General features: G+C 41.0%; 1 protein-coding gene across 7 annotated transcripts in view; it reads left to right on the top strand.

The window, feature by feature from the left end:
• FLT1 (fms related receptor tyrosine kinase 1) overlaps positions 1–25,239 on the top strand; it is a 137,422-nt gene that overhangs the window by 7,369 nt on the left and 104,814 nt on the right. For 6 of the 7 annotated variants that reach the window (XM_043531337.1, XM_043531325.1, XM_037891686.2 and 3 more), the window contains exons 2-3: positions 14,562–14,658; positions 14,965–15,188. The exons of the other annotated variant lie outside the window; for it this stretch is intronic. In XM_043531337.1, coding sequence (XP_043387272.1) covers positions 14,562–14,658; positions 14,965–15,188 — 321 coding nt within the window. The remainder of the gene's footprint in view (positions 1–14,561; positions 14,659–14,964; positions 15,189–25,239) is intronic. 7 annotated transcript variants of the gene reach the window in all.

Here is a 25,239-nt window from a genome sequence, read left to right as displayed (position 1 = left end):
GGGCATAAACTTTCACGGGCTAGAACCCACTTCATCAGATGCTTCCTTTTCCTTCAATACAGGTTTCCTTGTAAGATAGCGTGAACTGGGCCATTAATCAGGTCATATTTATGGCAGCTCTAATAGCCAAATGTCATTTGATTTGCTGAGAGGGAGTTAAATGACTGCAATTAATTTAGCACTATTGTCCTTTTAGCTGGTTAGTAGTTTGAGGTCCTAATCTACTGACAAATCGCACAGTGGATCAAAGCAAGATGAGGTTAGTGGTCTGTTTCAGACAGCTGCTTAAAGCTGGTTTTGCCCTACCACACCTGCCAGAAGGGAGGAAGTCTCTAACAAAAAAGGGGGAAAGCAGCCTTCAACACTAGGCTGCCCTGATCGAGGAAGCTTGGGTATGAGACTGAGGACCTAGGAGGTGGGCTGAGCTGTCCTGAGCTAAGTACTCTAAGAACAGCCAAACTTCAGGAGGAGTCTTGGACTGGCCTTTTTTGTCTGATTGCTGATTTATTTATTCACAAAGTCCAAACCAAGAAAGCGGGTAAGTTTGACCCTACACAGGGACAGGGTGTGTGGAGTGTGTCTTAGAGGAAGTGGGAAAGTCTTTTACTCTGAATCTGCTGTTCCTGTTTGACTCTCTAGTTTTAAAAGTTAATTGTTGCATTAGGTTTTTCCTGTGCATGTATCCAGGGCCTTTGAATAATGGTCTATTTTACAGATTAAAAAAATGAAGATGAAAGTAACATTCTGGTGTTGTATTTTCTCTCTTAAAGTTACAGCATTTTTGGGGGGTGTTATCTGTGGAATATTGAAAATAATAACTCAAAAGCTTTGTGCTCAGGGGAAATGCTGCAACTTTTCTGCTTAGTCACTGAGTTTGCTTCTGTGTCTTGATTAGTAATAAACTGTGAAATAGCTGGAATTTGGTAGGCTGAGATGTCAGATGGAGCTAGTGAAAATTAAAAGAGCTTGGCTTGTTTAGCCTACAAAACAAAAGCTGAGAGAGGTTATTGTTGCTCTATATAAATACATCAGGGGGGTGAACACCAGGAAGGGAGAAGAGCTATTTATGGTGAAGAACAACGTCGGTGACAGGACAGCTAGCCATGATTAAATTTAGGCTAGAAATGAAAAGAAGGTTTTTAACCATCAGAGCAGTGAGGTTCTGGAATAGCCTCTCAATAGAAATAGTGGGGGGCAAACAATGTAACTAGTTTTAAGATGGAACTTGATAAATTTACAAACTGGATTAGATGATGGGGTTGCCGGTGACAGAAGGAGACTGGACTCCATATCATCAGGAGATCCCTTCCAGTCCTATGTTCCCAGAGAGTTGTAGGCAAAGTTTTGAGTTTTTAAGATGTCCATACAAAATATTCCCCAAATCCAGTCTGTTATAACTTGTTTTCTTTCTAATGCAAGAGAAGCTATAATGAATGTTAGGAAGCTTGCTAGGAAAGGAATTGTGTATTTGTTGTTCAGTTTAGTTGGAGTGGGGAAACTCATCTGTTTGCTCTATGTAGGAATTTTACATGACTCCTTTATAGAAGTTTTGGTCTCACTGTATTTATGCTACAGTAGTACAGTACTTTCCAAATACTTAGCTAATAAGTATCTGAGTGGAGAAAGTTTCTGTGAGCACCTAATACCTGGGCTCAGAGCGTTGCACTGCTGGCATCCTTTTTATGGTCTTTACTACTTGTGTGATGATCATAGCTGTCAACGTACTATGGGAAATGGCAGACCTTTGGATGCTGCTAATTGGCATGCATGTTTATTTCATGCACTCACCTGTAACTGTGACTTGATATTATATTTCTAGATACCATCAACAAAGACGTTTAACCTTTAAATAAAGTGGCTGCAGCCCAGATTCTTGCGAGCTTCACTTCTCCACTAGGCCAGGAATATCTTCACTCCTGAGGAGGAGTCAGTGTTTGGGATGTACGTGTCTGGGTACATATGAGAATACATACATATACAAGAACATTACTGCTGGAGGCTTGGTAGCGTGTACCACCCAAGTATGCAGCTGAGAGGCTGTCAGAATTGTACTGCCTTCCGTTTTAACTATTAGGTGTTACAAGTTGCTTGTGTAGCAGCTGGCAATTTTTATTTTTTCAAAATGCTAAATGCATACATTTTAAATAATAGTGCAGCCACCTCAATCTCAGAACCTCAATCTCAGATCCAGACCTGAGCATGAGGTTTGGTGAAAAGGGTACATCTTCCTCTGCCTGTCAAGATCTCCTTCGGGCAGCTAGCTACTCATCTGTATATCTGACTGCCTTTTGACTCCAGGACATGGAGCCAGAGTAGGAGCTAATTACCATACACAGGACTTTTCTGACACAGGGTAGTAAACCCTGAGATTTTCAAAATGTGCTGGCTCAGGTCCCACTGGGAGATTAGCTCATCCACTCTCATAGTCTGATGATTATGCCCTAAAAATAGTTTGATAGTTTAAAGTAGCTCAGACAGAAGTTTTGCGCTTGATGCAAAAATTAGTGGGTGAGATTCTTTGGGCTGTGTTACGCAGGTGGTCAGGCTAGATGATCACAATGGTTCCTTCTAGCTTTAAGGTAAGAATCTGTGAATTATCATCCTGATGTGGTGATGCCCATTTTGTATGCAAGTAACTTTTAATGATGTTCTTGAACTTGCAAGTAAAATAGGACACGTGGCGATTGCAAGCGAGGCATGCATGAGTTACAGAGCAGAGTCAGTGAGAAACAAGGCAGGTCAGCATGAACACACGGTGTGTGTTTCTAATTATTGCTGTTGATATCCTTGCTGAAAACCTATAAACTCTTATTACTGTATATAGTGCTACTGCCATATATAATTCCATTTAAATTAAAGCTACTATTCCATTATGCTAGTTTATTGAGATGGCCTACTTAAGAGGAAGGATGGTCCAGCTGTTAGGGCAATAAGCTAGGATGTGGGAGACAGGATGCTGTGCTACAAACTTCCTGTGTGACCTTGGGCAAGTCTTTGTGCCTCAGTTCCCCATCTCTAACAAGGGATAATAACACATCCCATCCTTACAGGAGTGCTATGAGCATAAATACATTAAAGCAGTGGTCCACAAACTTTTCATGGTCATACCTTACCATACTCCATCTGCACCCCCAGCTCGGAGCTGAGGCTGGGAGCAGGGCCATGGCTGGGGGTGGGGGGCGTGGATACGGGTTAAGGGGCTGAGGCCACAGCTGGGGACGGAACTGCGGCCAGGGCTGAGTGGAGGCCAGAGCTGGGAGCAGAAGCCGGGCTGCGGTCAGGGGCCAAGGCTGGGGGCGAGACTGGAGCTGGAGTGGAGCTTCAGCTGGGACCACTACCAGCGGCTGGAGCAGAGCTGAGGGTGGAGCAAGGCTGGTTGGTGCTCCCTGCTGCCCCTTATGAGGGCTGGCCTAGGTCCTGCTGCTCCCCCCCCCCCCAACATTCATCCACACTCCCCCCGAGGGTCCTTTGGGGACCTCTGCATTAAAGATTGTGAGGCATTCATTATAATAGGTAATGGGGCTACCATAGAAGAAGCTGAGTTAGAGGGTGGTGTTGTGAACTTTTCAGAAAGTCAGAATAACTCGGATTTTTGCACTGTAGCTGTTTGTTAGGTTTCTGCTTTGCCACATGCAGTATGGATAGTAACTGAAAAAATATACTGAGTTAAACCAAAGACAGACGAGGTGAATAGCTCTTCTTGCAAATAGAAGGAAATCAGAGCTATAAATGACTCTTCAAAGTGCCCTGCACTTAGGACTGAAGAATCCCATGCACCGCTACAGACTAGGGACCGAATGGCTCGGCAGCAGTTCTGCAGAAAAGAACCTAGGGTTACAGTGGACGAGAAGCTGGATATGAGTCAACAGTGTGCCCTTGTTGCCAAGAAAGCCAATGGCATTTTGGGATGTATAAGTAGGGGCATTGCCAGCAGATCGAGGGACGTGATCGTTCCCCTCTATTTGACATTGGTGAGGCCTCATCTGGAGTACTGTGTCCAGTTTTGGGCCCCACACTACAAGAAGGATGTGGAAAAATTGGAAAGCGTCCAGCGGAGGGCAACAGAAATGATTAGGGGACTGGAACACATGACTTATGAGGAGAGGCTGAGGGAACTGGGATTGTTTAGTCTACAGAAGAGAAGAATGAGGGGGGATTTGATAGCTGCTTTCAGCTACCTGAAGGGGGGTTCCAAAGAGGATGGATCTAGACTGTTCTCAGTGGTAGCAGATGAGAGAACAAGGAGTAATGGTCTCAAGTTGCAGTGGGGGAGGTTTAGGTTGGATATTAGGAAACACTTTTTCACTAGGAGAGCGGTAAAACACTGGAATGCGTTACCTAGGGAGGTGGTGGAATCTTCTTCCTTTGAGGTTTTTAAGGTCAGGCTTGACAAAGCCCTGGCTGGGATGATTTAGTTGGGGATTGGTCCTGCTTTGAGCAAGGGGTTGGACTAGATGACCTCCTGAGGTCCCTTCCAACCCTGATATTCTATGATTCTATGATTGATTTTAGGCAAAGGTATCATTTAGCTCAATAATGGAACCAAAACTATGCACAGACACAAATATTCCAACCAAAAATAAACTGACTTTACCCACTGAACAGCACCAAGTTTCTTTAGAAAAGGTCATAATGTAACAGTACACCAACAGGAATTCTGTAATAAAGACTTGCGAGCACAAAGGTGTCTTTTAAAAAATAAATTAGAATAGAACAAGTCATGTATACAGAAGAATAGATTGGCCAATATCCATACAATGAACCAGCTAGTGTACATCAGTATATGACCATTGTTTTCAATAGAGGTCCACTGAATGGAGCCACACTTTTGGTTATTTTGGCTACATTCTGCAATTGTTACATGTCTGTTTACCAGTGTGAGTGTTTCCATTCCCTTCAGTGGGCTGACTCGTATGAGGCAGCGAACATACACATAAGTAAGAAATGCACAGTCTAGCCCATATTTTAAATGAAGAATCTTTAAATTATTCAGGCTAAGAAGAATTGTGAATAGTGGGAATTAGAGATGTGAAAGGCCTTAGGGGACCTTAACCATTCTCCTACCAATGGTAGAGTGTCCTGTACCAATATAAAAATTATGTCTGATGATTGAGTATAAATTTGTTTAAGTTGGGAGGAAATTATATTTGACAATAGAAAGCACTAAGGGCGAGATATGTTTAATGAGCTTTAAAATGCATGCAAATCTCACACTTAATAAAACAATTAGGCTATGATGGATAACTTTATTGCACACTGATGGCACTTTAAATCCAGAAGCTCTGTGTACACCGCAGTTGGCAAAGATAAACGGATCGTTCTCATTAACCTCTTCATTGTGTAGATAAAGAAAGCTTAGCTAATACATTCAGGCTAACTGGTGTGGTGAAGGGATCTTAGTAAAAAACAACATTTAACGAGACAGAAGATTTGTTCATTTCATCCCACGTGTTCAGTTACCCATGTGTGTAAGTGTTTGCAGAATTGGGGCATATATGTACTCTGTAGATCAGACACAGTATCAGTAACATTTACATATACACATGTATTTTATTTGGGGTGTACAATAATGTGAAATAAGGCTATGTATAAGTCCACAAAATAGTCAGAGTACAAGTTTGTTTACTGAGTGCAAAAAGGGTGCTGTAGTTCCATCATATGCTGAGCATACTTCAACCACTTATTCTTTAGCTCCTTTGCATCTCCAGCTGAAAGCTCTACCTCATATACCAAATACTGCCCAAGCTGGGTTCTGTGCCTTTTCAAACAGTTCTTTGACCCTGTCTTTAGGCAGCATGGGTAACTTTGGCGCAAACACTAGTTTAGGTCACAAATTGGTTCAATAATCTGATTGGCTGACTTAAAGGTGTCCTACAAACTTTAAAAAAAGTGAATATGGGGGGAGGGGAGAGTCATTCTGTTGTCACATGAAAAGAAGTTACACGCCAATGTAGGTCACTGTAAGGGTAGGTTGCTGATGGTCGCTTAGTGACAGGCATAATGATTAATGAACATGTCCTGTTAAGCCATGACCTTTCCAAAAAGCCAGTGTCAAGTAAAATGCCTGAAGAAGGTACACAGAAGGCGTGATCCCCTTGTAAATATTGACAGTAGGAATTTCTGTGCGATTCTCCTTTTCTTTGTCTTTTCTGGTAAGCTTGTCAAACCCTATTGCATTTGTTCTTTGAATCATTTTTGTATCATTTAAAAAAATGTAGGAAAGCTAATGACCCATGCAGGGATGGAATGTAAAGAAAAGCTATTTCTCTTCAGACCTGTACCACTTAAGTGGTAACTCTATTATTGTGTGTGTGGACTTTTTAATACAAATAGGATTCTGTATTTCAGGGCTTTGTTGCTGGAAATCTGAAAAATTAAACATGTGTCAAGCCTTATATATTGGGTCTGTAAGGGCAAATATTAAGTTAGGTGCCTAAGTGTTAATGTGGTTAATTACTGGAGTTAAATATTTAAAGTGCACTTGAAGTCAACAGTAAGAATCCAGTTTACTTCAATGGGAGCAGAGTTAGGCCAACACTAGAGCGGTTTTTAAATTCTGCCCACAGTGATTACAAAACACAGCTGTATCTTTTAGATTAGTTAATGTATGTAGTAGGACAAAACCTGGATACATATCAAATGTATCTGGGATTTCTTTTGATCACAGGTTGGGGTGCTTAGAGAATTTCCTGCATTGAGCTCAGTAACTATGAGGCAGGTCTCCTGGATTATAATGAAGCATGCATTTCCAAGGATTCCTATTTTATAAGGGTTCTGAATGGTGTTTCTTGAGATTCTGTACAGGGACATTTTTGCTTCTGATACCACAGATTAACAGAGAAAAGAGTGCAACATTTGTAACATTTTTGGTCCTTCACCATTAGCAGAACAAAACAGACAAAAACAAACCATAACCAGAACACTCCAATGAATGACTAGCTGGTTGACCCTGTGATTAGTGTTCTGGAGCACCCCGTAGATGACCTGAGTTCAGTGGTGGCAATTAGGCCATACCCACTCCATCAGATAGAATCCCCAGAAAACCTATTAGACTATGTCTACACTGCACTTTCGTCATTAAAACTTGTGTTGCTCAGGGGTGTGGGGAAAAAAACAAAAAACCCCACACACCTCCCTGCAAAACAAGTTTTACCAATGAAAAGCACCGGCTCTCCTGCCAACAAAGCTACTGCTCCTCATTGGGGGTGGTTTTATTTTGTCATCAGGAGAGCTCTCTCCTGGCGATAAAGAGCGGCTATACTGCGTGCCTTACCGTGGCAAGGCCTTAGTGGCATGACTGTGCGCTGTAAGCTTTGCGGTGTAGACAGCCTCCGATTGTGTCCTGTGGAGGAAAGATTGTCTCCTTTTTGTTTGTACAGCGTCAATGCCAACAAGACTCTAGTGCAACTGGGCCCTGGTCCTGATTGATCTTTGGCAGCTCCTGTATTTAATAATAATTTGTTCTTAAAAGTCAAGCTGGTGGTACATATTGTCATGGGCACGCAGATTTTCCAATCATTGGTCTGACTTCTGCCCTTAGGTACAAAGCCAGTTCAATAAAACAAATAATTTTCCTTGCTGCCTGAATCTTAGAATCCTCATGAATAGAGGAATGCGCATAATCATCAAATACATGGTCATTGGAATATTCAAATTGTTTAGCTTGAGAGCATTGACAAAAGTTAAGCCAAAGTGTCTAATTTTTCTTCTCAACAGCTGCCTGACCACTACTGGTTAGTTGCAACCCTTCTTGGATTTTTATTATAAAGCAAATTTAATCAGATTCTCAGTATTTACATCTAGCATTAGTGATTCAGAATTGAAAATCAGTCAGACCTTAAGTGTCTACAAGAGTTTATCCAGTACATCATTAGTGCACTTGTTAGCAGAGCCAAGAAATCAGTTTTTAGAAAGACGATAAAAAAACCACTGTAAATTTACTAGTCAGAGTTGCCAAATCATAAATCACTTCTTTATAGATTTGTGGCCCTTTCTTCTTGTGACAGGTTTGGTCACAGAGATCCCCTTGGGACTGTCACCTGACGTGCTGAAACTACCTCTGAGCCCATTTTCCACTGCCAGCTTGGGACTCCAGAACCCTGCCTTGTTGAGCCAGACATGCTAGTCTGCTGCAACATGGACTCAGGTCTGGTCCACGCCCCCAGAGCTGCAGACTTTAACCAAAAACTGCTCAGCAAGTCACTTAACTCCAGCACCCAGACACTCAGCTCCCAGTGGGATCCAAACTCCAAATAAATCCATTTTACTCTGTATAAAGCTTATACAGGGTAAACGCAGATTGTCTGCCCTCTATATCACTGATAGAAAGATATGCACAGCTGTTTGCTCTACCAGGTATTCACCACTTACTCTGGGTTTATTAATAAACAAAAAAGTGATTTTATTAAATACAAAAAGTAGGATTTAAGTGGTTTCAAAGTAATAATGGACAGAACAAAGTACGTTACCATGCAAAATAAAAACAAAACACGCAAGTCTAAGCCTAATACATTTAAGAAACTGAATACAGGTAAATCTCACCCTCAGAGATGTTCCAATAAGCTTCTTTCACAGGCTAGACTCCTTCCTAGTCTGGGCCCAATCTTTTCCCCTGGTACAGTCTTTGTTCCACCTCAGGTGGTAATTAGGGGATTTCTGTTCCACCCTCTTCTATGGCTTTGGCGCAAGGCGGGAATCTTTTGTCTCTCTGGGTCTCCATCCCTCCTTCTAAATGGAAAAGCACCAGGTTTAAGATGGATTCCAGTACCAGGTGACATGATCACAAATTCTGTTAGACCCCAAACCTCCATTCTTTCCGGCTTGACTCACAGGAACACAGGAAGGCTTACAATTAAACAGAGCCATTTACAACCAATTGTCCTAGTTAATGGGAGCCATCAAGATTCCAAGCCACCATTAATGGCCCACACTTTGCATAATTACAATAGGACCTCAAAGTAATACTTCATATTTCTAGCTTCAGATACAAGAATGATACATTCATACAAATAGGATGAACACACTCAGTAGATTATAAGCTTTGTAATGATACCTTACAAGAGACCTTCTGCATAAAGCATATTCCAGTTACATTATATTTACATTCATAAGCATATTTCCATAACCACATGGAGTGAAGCGTCACTTAACAGTTCATTTAGAAACAGACAATTTTATTTCCACTGAACAATGTGGTTGTCGATGAGCCACAAAAGACTTTATGATTCATGTACAAGTTTCTGATAATGCTTGTGGTCCTGTTTCAGGAAAGCACCTTTGTTCAGGGAGCCACTTAAAGGGAATTTAAGCCCATGTTTAAGTGACTTGGATTTATGCACATACTGAACTTTAAGCATAAGCTTAGATGCTTTCCTCAATAGGGCCTTGAATGAGAAAATGTAATGTAACCACATTAACTTCAATCACCAAGTAGTCTTCTGTCTGCATACCCCAGCAGACACATTTATTTACTCACTTTTTACATGTAGAAATAGTAATTGAAATAATCTAGGAAACAGCTGCAGGATCTTTTCTTACCTGGTCTCTAGTGAATAAACATCTGCTTTTGGTATGTAAACGTGGTTGAAAATACCCCAAAAAGGTAGAGAGAAAATTAAGACAAAGACCTGCCTTGAGAGTTTACTCATTATACTGGAGGTCAGATTCGATGTAGCTACGCTGATTTTACACCAGCTGCAGATCTGGCCTATGATAATATTTTGACAAGTTCAGATTAATTTTTACATACAAAACAAATTTAACAAATAAGACAGTGATCTGAAGATAACTAGAATGTAGGGACAGCAGCCCTTCCTCCAATGAATGAATTAAATTTAATCAAGGCAACTGAATAATTCAGAAGTTATATTCAAGAGACTAATATATAGGAGAACATTTTCTTGCAGAAACTGATTCTGCATTCCTTAAGATGGAAAAAAGTGTCCCATTGAAATGAAGAGGGATTTTGCATTTGTTGGGACTGATTATGCATTAGTCCTATAGGCCAAATCCCTCATGTCAATACTCAGTGAACTTCAGCTCATGTCTTTAGGGTGTCTGTTCTAAACTCCATTTCAGAGTAACAGCCGTGTTAGTCTGTATTCGCAAAAAGAAAAGGAGGACTTGTGGCACCTTAGAGACTAACCAATTTATTTGAGCATAAGCTTTTGTGAGCTACAGCTCACTTCATCGGATGCAGTGAGCTGTAGCTCACGAAAGCTTATGCTCAAATAAATTGGTTAGTCTCTAAGGTGCCACAAGTCCTCCTTTTCTTTTTGCTAAAGTCCATTGTAATCAATGGAACGATTCCCATTGGTTTCAATGGGCTTTGGCTAAGTGTTCTGCCTCAGGGTCAAATCCTGATGTCACTACTCAGCTGTGTGCTTTTCAATATCACAGGTTTTACAGTGTGCTGAAGAAGTGCTATAGAAATAGAACAGAAATACATAGGGAATATTTTAAAAAGAGATTTCTTTTGAAGAGTCTACTTGCAATTTTCCAGTGCCTCAGTAAATACAAATGATTAAAGATAGTGTAATGGGGTCAGCACCTACCTCTCACAGTATCCCCTTTTCTCTCTGGCCAATAAAACTGCAATCACAGTCTTTTCTTGGGGGTGGGGGGGGGGCACCAACCTCTTGTGGATGGCCCCTTTTCTCTTGGTTAGAGATAAGCCTGCTTTTGGTTTTAGTTCTTATATTGGGGTGGCACCCACCTCTTGCGAGAACCCACCTGGCTGATGGATCTCTTGGCAGGTCTTCAGTGACTCAGCCCTTCAGCCAAGTCAAAAACAGTCTGTCTGTGAGATAAAAGCAACACAAACCCCTTTTGGGGTACAAGTCCAACAGTGGCCTCTCTCAGTGCCCTCTGTAATGTCTCTCTGTCTGTCCCTGCTCTAGAATAGAACAGTGACGCAGGGCTCCTTCCCTGGAGCCAATGTCTTCACCCTCTCAGGCCCTTTCTGGCCCCAGCTCTTTAGCTGGGCCACTACAGTTCAGTTCCCATTCTGGCTTACCTCAAAGTCCAGGTCATTTTCCCAGTGGCTGGTGGGGCCCACCCTCTACTCTGGGTCCCAGTGCAGGGACCCTTTAGGTAGCAGCCTTCCACCATGTCCCTTTAAATAAACTGCATTGTTGCATTAATTCCATGGGCAACTTCCCCAGGGCTCCCACACATTCTTCACTTTTACCTCAAGGCCTTGTCCTTGTGGAGTCCTAGCAGCCAGACTGGAGCACATCTACTCTCCCCTAGTTCTAGCAAGGAACTAAACTCACTCTGGTCCTGCAGCTCTTCTTATACTGACCTGCCTGGCCCTGACTGGCAGCTTCCCACATAGCCACTCTAGGCAGCTTTGAGGACCTCTCTACTGCTCTTTTCTGGGGCAGGGTGTGGCAGAACCACAAGATATCCAGCAGGGGGCCTCAGGGCCTAGTCCACCCTGTTGCAGATAGATGGTGTTTTTAAGGCAGAGCCCCAGAGGTTCAGCATAGACAAGAACATCAGTATAATGCTTAGTTGCAATAGGAAAAGAGGCAATATAAATTGGTTGTGGCCAGACTTTTAAGGATGCTATGGAAATAAAAAGTAGGAAATGCTATGCATTCTAAACCTCTCACTTTAGAATGTGCAGAATGCAGGTTAAACCACCTTTTTGCTAAGACTTTACGTGTTGCAATTGCAGAATACCGTACAGTGCAGCTGAGAGATGGGATTCAGTTGTAATGACTGTAAAGGGAATTCTTTTGTGAGGCTGCTGAGCACAGAAAGATCTTGTGGTTCTCTCTGGCTTTCTAGTTCCCAGACTGACTAATCGCTCTCTTGTGTCCCACACATGGTCACCCTCAAGTTCTAGCCTGGACTAAGCAACCATGAAAGGGATTGATGACTTCACCACAGCATAAGTATTTAATATGTCATGTCAAATACAAGTTGAATTCAGTCTTCAGCCTATAAGGATTGTTTGGACTTTTATAAATACTGGGTTTTTTATTTCCCAGAATGGGTTGCCAGGCATTTGATGTTTGACATGTATCAATGTTATGATGGGCTAGAATTTATCTTTTTTAACAATTCTGCTGATGAGGAGAACACAATAAAAACTGATGTATCACTTGTTACAGGACCATTGCTGTGCTGATTTGTCAAAACTGTCTATTTAAAACAATAGTCTTCAGGCAAATTCTTTGATTTGGAGGGAAAGAAGTGACATTGGTTTTTAAAAAGTCAGCTTTCTTATGAAAGACTGATTTCCACATTTCAGCCCACCATTGTTCAAAGAAATTGCAGAGACCCAGTATAGATTTTTTAAAAAGATATCTATGCAGGAAACTGCCATTTAATCTCTTTGTAGACAGCCAGTCAACCTCATGTAGTGCTGTATTTTATTAATTTAACTTTATATAATTTTGCATACTGTGATAGCTTATGAGATACATATAGAAGTGATTCTATGGATGCATATGACTTATTTGTCAGCATTTTTACCTCACAGCTTGGTCACAAGTACTTTATGGTCTACAGCAGGGCTCAAACTGGACCTTCTGTGTCCACACCCGGCGTCAAAGGAGAACCTCTGTTAACTGTAGTAGCGTTTGTATTCTCTGCTGGCCAATTACCAGACATACAAATAGCAGCAAATGAGCAGGTCTGACGTTCCATCTGGTAGAGAGGGCAGTAGTGCAGATACACACAGACATACTCATCAGCACATTACATCTCGTTCGCTTGAGGATCCCAAGGGACACAGTGCCCATACAAAACTATTGCAATTCACTGCACCTGGGGGTGTGAAGGAAAGCAACAAGGAAACACAAGCTTGTACAGAATACAGTGGCTCACGTCTCCAGCAGGAAAGACTGCTGAGAACACTTCACTTCGGTGCTGTGTGCCCACAGCTGGCTCCCCATTCACTTCCATTGCCAATTAAAAGGCTTTATCTTGCTTACTGAGACTTTTGGTGGCTCACAGCCCAGCTACATTGTTTCTCCACTCACAGCCTACCAAGTCATCTCCCCTCCTCTGGACAACGCAGCGAACAGTGCCCAGGGTTAAGGCCTCCAAAGTAGGAGATAGATTGTCTGTGGTGGCAGGCCCTCAGCTCAGCTTGAGAACTGTCCATATTCAGAACATGATACAAGATGTGTGTCTTCTTGCAAAAGCCTTCCAGACATTACAGACAAGAAATTCACATGCACACACCACCTAACAAGCAGAAGCTGCTGAACCTGGGAGTGGCACAAAGTCCACCATGGAAATGGATCTCTATGCTATTTGGTGCCTTGATACAACTGTGATAGGCCCCCTCAAATGATCTAAAATAGACAGATTAAACTCTTACTCCCTCATATTTCAGTGCATAATGGACAATATAATTGTACATATAATGCTGTCCCCTTCATATATTGGCTATAAACTACTTTCCTTTTCTCTTCAAATCAAACTACTCTTGGATCCTTTCAGGTTTACAGACACTCTTTTACTGCAGTATGAAATCCTTATCCCTTTCATTTCCCAGCCTTTTGTTACTGCCAAAATTTAGGTTAAGACAGTTGACATTTGCTTGTTGTGCTGCGAGCTTCTGGATGCTTTGCAGTCGATGTGAGTGGAGATCAGGATCAGTGCATTGACTGTTTTTTTCCCCACAGGAATTCTGTTACTTGTTTTTAAAGGACTATATTTTAGGTTGCTTGACATAAAAGATTCCATGTAAATATTATAATGATAGGCAAGGACAGACCAAGTGGCCTTACAAGGCTTCTTTACAGCAGAGGAGCTTGCAGCATAGGGGATGTTAGACAGAGGGGCTATGGCTTTAAATGAAAAGGGGTAAATCCTGCCATCCTTACTCAGTCTTTTCAAAGCTCCCATTGACTTTGCAGAGAGTTTTATACAAGAGTTGAGCATAACTGAGGGCCTTAGAGATCCACACATGCATCTCAGCCTCCTCCGTGGAAAGGGGAGACAGCCACCTCCATGGCTTCATCCTTTCCCTCTGTCTCTGGCCTGCACAGAGAGCTCAGGCATGAACCCAGGCATGCACCTGGGGAATGGGCTAGGGCTTGCATTGAACTCCTGCTGGCCCTGTGGAGTTCCTCATGGAGAGATGACACAGTCAGATGTCTTTGGGGCAGTAACTAGCTGTGGGAGCCCTGCTAGTGCTGTTCCATTGATGATAGATAGCTAGGGAGTGATCAATGTGAGGCTTATGAGGGCAGCAAGCCACCATGTGCATGATACTAGTCTACTACTGATCCACAGGGTCCAGGGCCTATTCCATGTGGGAAAATCATGTCCCCCCGAATGAAACAATTCTGGAGCAAACTCAGTGTGGGGAACCTTGCAGAAGTTTCCTCTCTATTCCTTCCCCGCTTTGTTTGTTAATTCCATAGAAGAGGTTCTTGGGCCCTGAGTAAAGACTTCCTTGGCCCAGGGGAAGGTGTTTGGGGAAAAAAACCCAACAGCTACACTGCAACATTGCAGTGATGATAACACTGTGAATGTGAGCAGATTGAATATGGGAAGGCTATTTACCATTGTTAATGCTTCTCTTATTGTTTTTCTAGGGTCTAGTTCAGGGTCAAAATTAAAAGGTCCTGAACTGAGTATAAAAGGCGCACAACACGTCATTCGAGCAGGCCAGACTTTAAATCTCACATGCAGGTAACCAGCTGACTTGGGTTGGATAATTTTCCTGGGTATTAATCCACAGGACTTTTTTTGTTTTTCTTTTCTTTTTTTTGTGATAGATAAAACAGGGGGCAGGGAACAGTGTTGGGGGATAATGGGGGGCTAACTTCAATGGCAATTGTTTAATAGCTCTCTGTTGTTTCCGTTGCTGTTTTTGGAGAACAAGATTAAAGAGAACCCCAGAAATAGCCTGATATAATAAAACAGAAAGCTTGGGAACTGGAGCTATATAATTGTAGCCCAACATCATTGTTTTTATTTCCTTATCTGTGTTTGCAGGGGGGAAATGGTTCATTCATGGTCTCTGCCTGAAGCTCCAAGTAAGGCGAGCAAAAGGCTGAAAGTAATTAAATATGCCTGTGGAAGGAATGGCAAACAGTTCTGTAGTAGCCTGACCTTGAGCAGAGCTCAAGCAAATGACACTGGATACTATAGCTGCAAATATGCGTCATCAAGTGCTGTAAAAAAGAAGACAGAATCTACGATCTATATATTTATTAACGGTAAGATTCCAATTTTTTAAAATGCTCCTTTGGTACTTTAAATTCAACAGTGTTAAAGTGGTCAAAAGTGCTGCAAGTCAACTGTCGTTAAATATCTAAATGCTGCATGTGAATGACATCTTCAGCTTTGCAAAATGGTTATGCAAATTTACCAGCCCATGTACAAAATCTGCTTGCCCATCATTTACTGTGAGGCTGGACGACAGTGCAAAAAACTTAGTGCCAATGTTTTATTTGCTAGTGAAAAAGAATGGAAGGAAAAAACGCAAATCCAAGCACACATCACATTGGGCAAGTAGAATTTTGCAAGGTTGATTTATCTGAAATGAAATGGACCAGATGTGCATCTGTGAAATGATTATGGCATTGCAGAACCATCTCACAGTATCAAATGGTAATTCAAAAATATCTCTGCCATATAGATGTTATAGATGTTATATATAGATGGTTAATTGCCATTAAAAGACCATATGCTGCTATCTGGCCAAAGGATGCCAAATGTTGTCTTGTTGTAGATGGAAAGATCCACTTTCCAGCTTACCAGGGGAATTTTCTCATTCTGTAGAAAATTAATGTTTAAGTGTTTGTCACTTTCAAACCATTCAGTACTCTGGAATTCTATCAGATAGTAAACATATTGATTCTATTTTATGTCATTCTGAATATCAGCTCTTTTGTGTTCAACAACCAAAGATTGTGTAATATATGGGAAATGCCTGCATTATAATACTAAGAATGGCTTGCTGGCCTTGTTCTCTGCAGGGATATTAGTCAAGCACAACATTCACTAAAAATAAAATAAAATTATAATACAAGCTTTGCATTTGCTTTTGAATTTTATTCTTCCTTGAGCTTTAATTCTTTGAATTTACAGCAAAAACGTGACTAGATTAATGTCAGGTATCAGATTAATAGATTTTAAAAATCTGCGATAGAGAGAATCCAAAATGGAAACTTTTCCGACTTATGTGTCTGCCTCCCCTATTGAAGTGGATGCTGGATTGGATCATTCTTGGTTTTGGTCTTGCAAAATGAAGAACATGACTGAGGCTGTGTAAAAGTGGAACCAATCAGACCTGTTATTTATGTCTGACAGAAAACAAGAGACCCATCCATTTTGGTCTATATCAGTGGTTTACAAACTAGGGCCGCCGCTTGTTCGCTTGTTCACTTGTTCAGGGAAAGCCCGTGGCGGGCCGGGCTGGTTTGTTTACCTGCTGCATCCACAGGTTCGTCCGATTACGGCTCCCACTGGCCACGGTTCACCGCTCCAGGCCATTGGGGGCTGTGGGAAGCGGCGTGGGCCGAGGGATGTGCTGGCCGCCCTGCATGTAGACTCCTACATGTTGGTCTCTCTCTCACTTTCTCTCTTTCTCTTTCCTGCATGAGGTGTTAACACTACTTGTTTATCACTGAATTAAGTTGAGACACCGTCAGTCTTTCTCCCTCTTGAGTGCTTTATGTGTTGTTTCCTTGCATTTGAAAGAGAATCTATGTCAGATGCACAAGAATCAGGGTGGGCTTCCTAGTGGATGCATATGGCTGGAGAGAAACATAAGGTCCTGAGAGACAGAGTGGTTTCTGCAGGCAGGAAAAAAACCTTTAATATGCCAGGTAACATTTTCAAAAGTGCCTAAGTGACTTAGGAGCTGTTGACTTTCAATGAGATTTAGACTCCCAAATGCCTACGTCTCTTTTGAAAGTGGGACTTAGATTCTTAGAAAATTTTACCCTTCACCTTGCTTCCCAGGAAACTTGTGAAAGGTTGTTCAAGAAGCAATCCTGTCCCAAGCTGAGATATCTCTGGCACCCCAGTTTTTAGAATCTGACATTGCTTTCAGTGGTGTGTCAGTTCCTTAACAACCAGGTGTTGATCATCTCAATATAAACGACAATGGATACATGTGCCAGCCTAGGGATAATGGAATAAGTTGCAGTGTAACTGCTTGATCTGTGCCTGATGAATGTATTCCTCTGAACTTTTGTAAGGTGGGGAGAAAAGTTATTGAGCCTACATAGATTTTACAACTTCAGGAAGAAATGCTGAGCAAGCCACGGGAGATGCATTTTTGTGAATACACGAAAAAAGGACAGTTGTTATATCTAGCTAGGTGCAGATGCTAGCCCAGTTTGTCTTTGTAAATTTGTTCCTAGGTGGCTCCTGTAGCTTTGAGTCCAGGAATTACAATTCCCAGGATGCACTGGGGTGGGGGGGGGAGAGAGAGAGAGAGAGAGAGGGAAAAGAAGAATGTGAGCTCTGTGAAAGAGTGAGGGGAATGAAGCTTACCTTTGCTGTTATCAAGCTTCCCGAGTCTTCCTCAAAGGGTGAAGGTACAAAACAAATTGATGACGAGCATAAAAGAAGCACAGAAAAACAGAAATCTGACTCACCCAAGTGCCTCATGATTCCTGCTGCTGCAATCTGCTGTTTCTCCTATGGAATCAGTATGGCATTATCAGTTATAAGGGAAAGTGCATGCAATCAAAGTGCCTCTTAATTTAAATCAGTGCTTTTTGGAAACCAGCATGGAACTCATTTATTGAGCTCAGTTTGGAAACAAATAAATAAACTTCCTTTGAAGGTTTTAATTTTTTGAACTAATTTCTGGGTGCTTGGGAAACAAACTAGTATAAAATCCGAATCACTAGTAGTTATGTATTGTTTCCTGTCACAGGACATATGTGTCAGTCAATTCCCCATACTAGTACCATGTGGATCACTAAGGTGCCTCTTTCCCATGTTTTAACTCTCTGCACAGGAGAGTAAATAGTTGCTCTTTACCAACACAGAAACTGAATCATGAAAGTTAATATTGTTTGTACAGGAAGTCCTCGCTTATTGTTTTGAAAATGTTACTTGTTTCCGTAATTAGAGTGACTTCGAATATGAACTGGATAGAAAAGAATAGACATATTAAGTCTTTCAGTTCAGTAATACAAATATCCTATTGCAGAGGAAAAGATTATATACACAGAAAGGAAGATATAAGTCCCTTTTCCCCTGTGGGATAATGAAAATTCTTGCTGAGGAAGATGAGATGAAAATCTTATATGCCCCAACACTCAACATGGTACTTTCAAGATCCTAGGTTTCCATTATCATCCTGCCAGGCCACATGAAATTCTTTCAGAAGCCAGTCAATATATAAAACCACTTTTCCCACTGGAATGGCCAATATTGAGTTGCTGTGGGGGGTGTGTGCATAGTCTATGCATTAGTTACTGCTTGATCTGTGCCTGATGAATGTATTCCTCTGAACTTTTGTAAGGTGGGGAGAAAAGTTATTGAGCCTAATGCGTCAGGCAAAAGAAACAAATATTCTTTAGAGCATTGACTTTGTTGCAATTCACTAAGAAAACTGGGATCCGTATAGTGCATAAGCCCATAGAAACCCTATGAGCCGAGGAGGGAGAGGGACATTGGAATTTGAAACTCAGGAAGGCTTTCTGCAAGTTCCTTATGATCATGAGGCCAAATCCTGCTCTGAGTTCTCACCCTGCTCACCAGTCTGAAGTGGGTCGTTTCACTGAACACCTCCCTTAATGGGACACTCTCGTTACTCACAGGAGTGGTGTGGGCAGGGTTTTCCACTTGCAACTAGATCATATTAATGCGATGAAGATGTTTAAAAAACATACCAAATTAGCAGCATGCCAGCTCTTTTGACTGACTGGCTACCCTAAGGCAGGATTCCCCAGTGACTGTCTGTCACTTTCAGGCCTGTCTTTCTGGATGAAAGTGGGTATCACTGAATTTGAGGGGAACCGGCTATCTGTCTTGCAGCTTGCTCAGCAATGGGAATTGTTTTGTGTAGTCCTAATCTGATTATCAGTCTCCAATTTGTCATTCTTCAAGGTCTTTCCTAGCATTGTCAATGTTCATGTATGCTAATTTATCTCCTTGACACTATTCCCTGGATGGTGAAATATTCAACGATACTCCTGCTATGCGCCCCTCTTACAATATTCTGGGTACCAGATGTTGAAGATGAAGCAACTAAACAAGATTTTACTTCAGTACAATTTAAAGTATACACATTCATAGATCACCAATGACTACAATTTCAAACATGTCCTCTAATCTTGATTGTTTCAATTTTTTGGGTGCCCAAGATTAGATGACTTAAGTGTTTCAAGCTGAGCAATCAAAAATGAAGGCCCAGAGAATTAGTGGACACTGAAAAATTTAAGCCTTTGGACTTTCAAAGTGCTTGTTTTTTGGGAGCACATTTTGAAACCCTAGAGTCACACCCTGCAAGCCCTTGGTGCACAGAATTCCCTTCGACATCACTGGGAATTCTGTTGGCAGCTGGCTGAATCAAGCCTTCGAGTTGGAATGGATTTTAAATGTGACTCTAATGGATTCACTTTTCATAACCCTGCATGATACTACATCTCATAACAGGCAGACTGTCTAATAACAGCTCTCCAAAAACTTTGGTTTAAAGTTAAAAAACCTAGTGTCAGGAGAATTTAACTGGTAAAGGTGTGACTTAAAAAAAAACTAAAAAAAAAAAACCACAAATCCCCCTCCCCCAAATCTCTGAATGTTGACCAAAGATTTAGATTATTTTCTTCCTGTATTTTTTTTTAAATCAGTAATAACCTGGCCATGGAACAACTTGCCCCCGTGTTCCCAGTGTGGGAGGCTCTGCACCTCCCTTATTCCTTTCAAGTTCCATCTCTGCGATTTGGCACATCTCTATCATATGAATTGTACTTTTTGGCTAACAGTCTGTCAAAGTCAATAATGTAATAGCACATTTGTTATGAAAAGGAAACTAGGTTAAACTATATTACAGCTGTATGCAGTATGTGGACACATTTTCAGTGCATAAGAAAGTTCCTGCTACAAAATAGAGTCCCTTAGAAACACATTGACATAAATCACTTGTCGTTTCCATTCCTGCGGAAGGAGGCTTCACTTTATGTACTGTGAGTAGTTCCATTGGATTTACTGGGACTACCCGCAATGCGTAAAGATAAGCATCTGCCCGTTCCTGACTGTGATTGATGTATTGTTGAAGCGTGTTAGGAAACCTTTAGTGGGCACCAGCAGGGTCTACACTGACCAATTAATGTGCAACATGTCAAATGCACTTTGGAAATCATACCCTGGTAAAGCGCATTGCTCCACCATGTCGATAAGCCTGTTGTGTCTGAAGATAAGTGCTTTAGTCTTGAGATGTTCAACTCCTCTGTACTTTGGATTTTGCTTGCCAAGTTATTCTTGTCCTGGGTTTATTTCTAAGTTTATTAATTTATGTCTCAATGTCACTCTTTCTTCAATGTCCAGCAATCATTTTCGCTGGAGGGCCGTTATTTTTGGGGCTAGGAAAGGAAAAGAAGACTGAAGGGCTTCTAGAAATAATTTTGTCCACTTAAGGCTAGATTCTGTGCACAGTCCATTCCCACTGTGCTAAATTCTTCTTTCAGTTTCACCAGTGCAACCCAATTGACTTCCATGAAGTTGCACTGATATAACTTTCAGAGTAACAGCCGTGTTAGTCTGTATTCGCAAAAAGAAAAGGAGTACTTGTGGCACTTCATCCGATGAAGTGAGCTGTAGCTCACGAAAGCTTATGCTCAAATAAATTGGTTAGTCTCTAAGGTGCCACAAGTACTCCTTTTCTTTTTACTGATATAACTGAAGTCAAGGGTTGCATTAATGTAAATGAAAGGAGAATTTGGCCCATGGATTTTAGTACAATTTACATGAGTATATCTGAGGACAGAATTTGATCCTTAAAAATGTCTTTATGAATCGGAGAAAGGTATACTCTGTAAGTAGGGAAACCATTTCTTTTGAGCCTGAAATACCACTATGATAAGCATGATATAAACAGGTATCCTCGTCCCATTGAGTAGAATGGCAAAACTCCCTTAGCCTTCAGTGGCACCAGGGTTTCACCCACAGAATTTGCTTCTGACATTTTTATCTCTGTGTTTTTTGACTTTCATAGACTCCTAGATTCCAAGGCCAAAGGGACCATTGTGGTCATCTAGTCTGACCTCCTGTATAATGCAGGCCATAGAACTTCCTCAAAATAATTCCTAGAACATATTGTTTAGAAAAACATCTAATCTTGATTTAAAAATTGTCAGTGATGGAGAATCCATCATGACCCTTGGTAAATTGTTCCAAAGGTTGACTACCCTCATTGTAAAAAATTCACACCTTATTTCCAGTCTGAATTTGTCTATCTTCAACTTCCAGCCATTGGAACATGTTCTACTTTTCCCTGCTAGATTGAAGATCCCATTATTAAATATTTTTCCCCAGGTAGAGCCAAATAGACTGTAATCAAGTCATCCCTTAACCTTCTCTTTGTTAAGATGAATGGATTGAGCTCTTTGAGTCTATCACTGTAAGCTGTGTTTTCTAGTCCTTTACTCATTTTTGTGGCTCTTCTCTGAACCCTCTCCAACGTATCAACATCCTTCTTGAATTGTGTGCGCCAGAGCTGGACACAATATTCCAGCAGTGATCACACCAGTGCAAACTATAGAGTTAAAATAACCGCTCCATCCCTACTTGAGGTTCCTAGTTATGTATCCCAGGATCACATTAGCTCCTTTAGCCACAGCATCATATTGGGAACTCTTGTTCAGTTGATTGTCGACCATGGCCTCCAAATCTTTTTCAGAGGCAGAGATTTGTGTAGTTGAAGTTAAGAAACCTGAGGGCACAGAGTATGGAAAGGAGGAGCATCCATTTGTCTGACTTTGCCATTTCAATATGTGCTAATCCAGTTGTTTGTGCAAGATATTTGTCATAATATTTGCCTGAATTAAGGCTCTTATGTTTTAATCTGTTTTATGACCAGTTCAATAAAATAGCTGCTATTTATGTTCACAGACAATACAGCAAATGACCTTCATGAGGTTTGTGATTCTGTGACCACTTTTTGTGGCCTCATGTTGATTGTGAGTGGGAAATATTGCGGGTAACCTTGTTAAACACAGTACAAAACCACTAACTGCAGGCACAATTATTGTTTTAAAATACAATATTCAGTAAGAAGTGACCTCCAACTTATGCAAATATTCAGGTTTTTTCCCCCTGTTGTTTAGCAAAAAATAAACATGCTCCTCCCAATGAAATACTTAAAGCCAAAAGAGCATAATACATCGTGCTATTGTGATCTTCAACATTGCTGAAAATACTCTTTTTTTAAGATAAACCATTCTGTTCAAAGTCAGAATTAGACCCCCATTGCCTGATTCATCACAGTGTTACTCTGCTTTTACACCTAGAGTTAGTTACACCACCGTAAAAGTGGAGTGGTGAATCAGGCCCAAAGGGTGGAGAAACTTCATATTGGAGATGGCCCAGAAGAATAGGGGAGGGAAGTCAGATTTAGACTTTACGGGTCTAATTCACCACTGTGTTGCATCACCTCAGGAAGGAAAAATTAATCTCTGGCAATCAGAAGGGAAACATGGCAGGAGCTGCTAGCAATAGGTAGGTTGGGGGGTGGGGGTGGGGAGAAAAGACTAAGATGAGATCAGGAGGGTTTATTAATTGGGGAAGAAAGGTTCTATCTCACTGGAGTATTCTGACTGTGTTACTCCAGCACCAGCTGCTAGTCCTGAAGTAATGACTATAGCCCCTTATGACCATTAAGAAGGAAGGAGAATAAAATCAAAGGGGCTCAGGAAAAGCCTCCAAAGTAATTATGAAAACAAAACGCTGCTAGGAAACATGATGCATATTCCTTTTAATCAAAAGCAGGAAGACATTTGGAGGGCTTTGGGCCATATACTGCCCTCAGTCCATGGCGGAACTCCCCAGTGATGTCAATGGGAATTCTGCATACGAATCGAGCTATAGCTGTGGCTGGCTCTTAATGTCTAAATGCTCTAATGTGTAATTGTAATTTCAGATTTACAGGGGAAAGCCATCTTCAAATGTAATAATTTCATTCAGAGGAGTCAAGGAAACTTTTTTAGCTTTGTTACAGCATTTGACTGTCTCCTCCAAGTGTGAATGGCAGCATGCACGTTTCCATTAAGGGAAAAAATGGTTCTTCACATTTTGTGCTGGTTTCCTGTCACCGCCTCTAGACGGGCAGGGAGTCCTGTGAGGTTAGGGCAGTACAGCTCCCACTAGAGCAAAGTTGGCATCAGTTAGTGGTGACACTTTGTCTGGAGACAGTACCGGTAGTCTTCAGGGCAGCTCTTCCTCACACTTGTAACGATCTGGAGATTATGATACAGGAAACTACTCTGCAAAGTTTGCTGGTTTGGGAAAGTAGCTCTTAATTTTGTGACAAGGATGAATGAGCCTTAGGGGAGTAACAAGTCTGTTTCACTAGTGATGTTAAAGGTCTAGTGACCTCTTCCATAACTGCAGCCCCTGCAAAACAAAAATGTTTCTTTTACAATGGTACAAGCAGGCGCAGTCTTGGTCTTTCCTTGAATCATATTGCAAAGGAAATGTTAGACTAACAAGTCTTTGAGTATATTTATTGCATACGCAGTCTCTACTGTGCATGAGCTCCTTTTACGATAACAACAGATCTGACTGTGATCCAGGCTTTCAGTTTCAAATGATTTTCTTCATGCAACAATTTGATCTCAGCTATCAAATCTCCTTAAACTTTTTGGGCAAAACTATCTCTCACTTGCGTAGGGGTAAATCTAAGGTACTTCTGAATTTAGCCCATTGTAAATAAGTGCAGAATTGCTTCCCCTCCTGCCCTGTGCCTAAGATGTACTTTAATTTGTACTTTAAACTCTAATAAGAAATGAGGATCTTAAAGGATTTTATTACGATGTGAAGTGATGCACATACTCTTGACTGAAAGAGAAGCAAAATAATGTATTTAAAAGAGTAGCAGCTTCAGTGAACATATAGGAAAGTTCAGAGATTCATGACTGGGATAATTTGACAGTGATACTCTATTTCAACATTCACAAATGGTCAAGCCTTGGAAGGAAGAATACTATTGCTATGTATTGGATTCTGACTGAGTGAAAACAGCAGAATTTGGCTGAAAATGCACTAGAACTAGAGACAGGCCCCAAGTTAGGAATCAAATAGTCCACATTTTGGAGGTGTTAAAAAAGCCAAACCTAGGGTTTTGAATTTTGCAAATAGCCTCTCTCTTTACACTGCGTAAAACAAATCCCCCAGATCTGACCATCTGCAAACAGGATTTGGATCCAGAGTTTGTGGCTCTTGTCCATCTTGGTTAAACAACACAAACAATAAAACATTTGCAAAAGGAACAGTAATGTTCCCTATTTCCAATGTGGGCTATTTATGCCAATGCCTTTTGTCAATGGTGATTGCTTAAGGAGACAGTAAATTAGACTGTCAAGTCTTAGTTGTTGAGTTAAACGAAATAAATGTTTTCCTGTCATTTTCATTCACCTTGTCACTTACAAAAGAGACACAAATATATTGTGCTGGTGGGAAGGAATGCAATTATTAATGCTTACTCGTCCAAATTCTAAGAGCTGACTTGAATATCTGACTTAATGACCATGTTTAGGATCTCAATCCTAGTCTTACTGAAGCAAATGTTGCTTTTGCTATTGACTTCCAGGGGAGCAGGAACAGGCCCTTAGTGGGGTGTTTCTTGATAGGTGAATTCCAGCTCAGTCCCATGTAAGTACTTCTTCCAATGACAATAAAAAATAAATGAACCCAAACACAATGAAATATGATATTTTATCTATGTCCAAGCCGTATGTGAGATGCAATAAGTAGAAAAAAATCTGCTTACTTAACATCGCCTATATTATATATAATATCTATCTATCTATATTAAAGATGATGCAAAAATGTAAAGAAATGTTGTGTTAATTATTAATGATTAGTGATCTTTCATACACTGCCAAAATATTTTACCAGCCCTAAATAATGAAAGTAAATGGAACAGGTATTTTGGAAACTTATCAACACTGATAGTTAGGGAGAATTGGCTGATCTGTTGTTATAGTTATCTGTAAATAATGAAAAAAACATTTTTAAAGAGATGGGGGGCCTGTGGTGAGAATTTTCTCTAGGCCCTTCAGATTTACCACAATAAATGAGTAGGCT

The sequence above is a fragment of the Chelonia mydas genome, chromosome 1 (genome assembly GCF_015237465.2).
Source record: "Chelonia mydas isolate rCheMyd1 chromosome 1, rCheMyd1.pri.v2, whole genome shotgun sequence".
In the NCBI taxonomy this organism is placed as follows: Eukaryota; Metazoa; Chordata; order Testudines; family Cheloniidae; genus Chelonia; species Chelonia mydas.
Note: the sequence above shows the minus strand (reverse complement) of the source record. Positions and strands in the feature narration are given on the sequence as shown.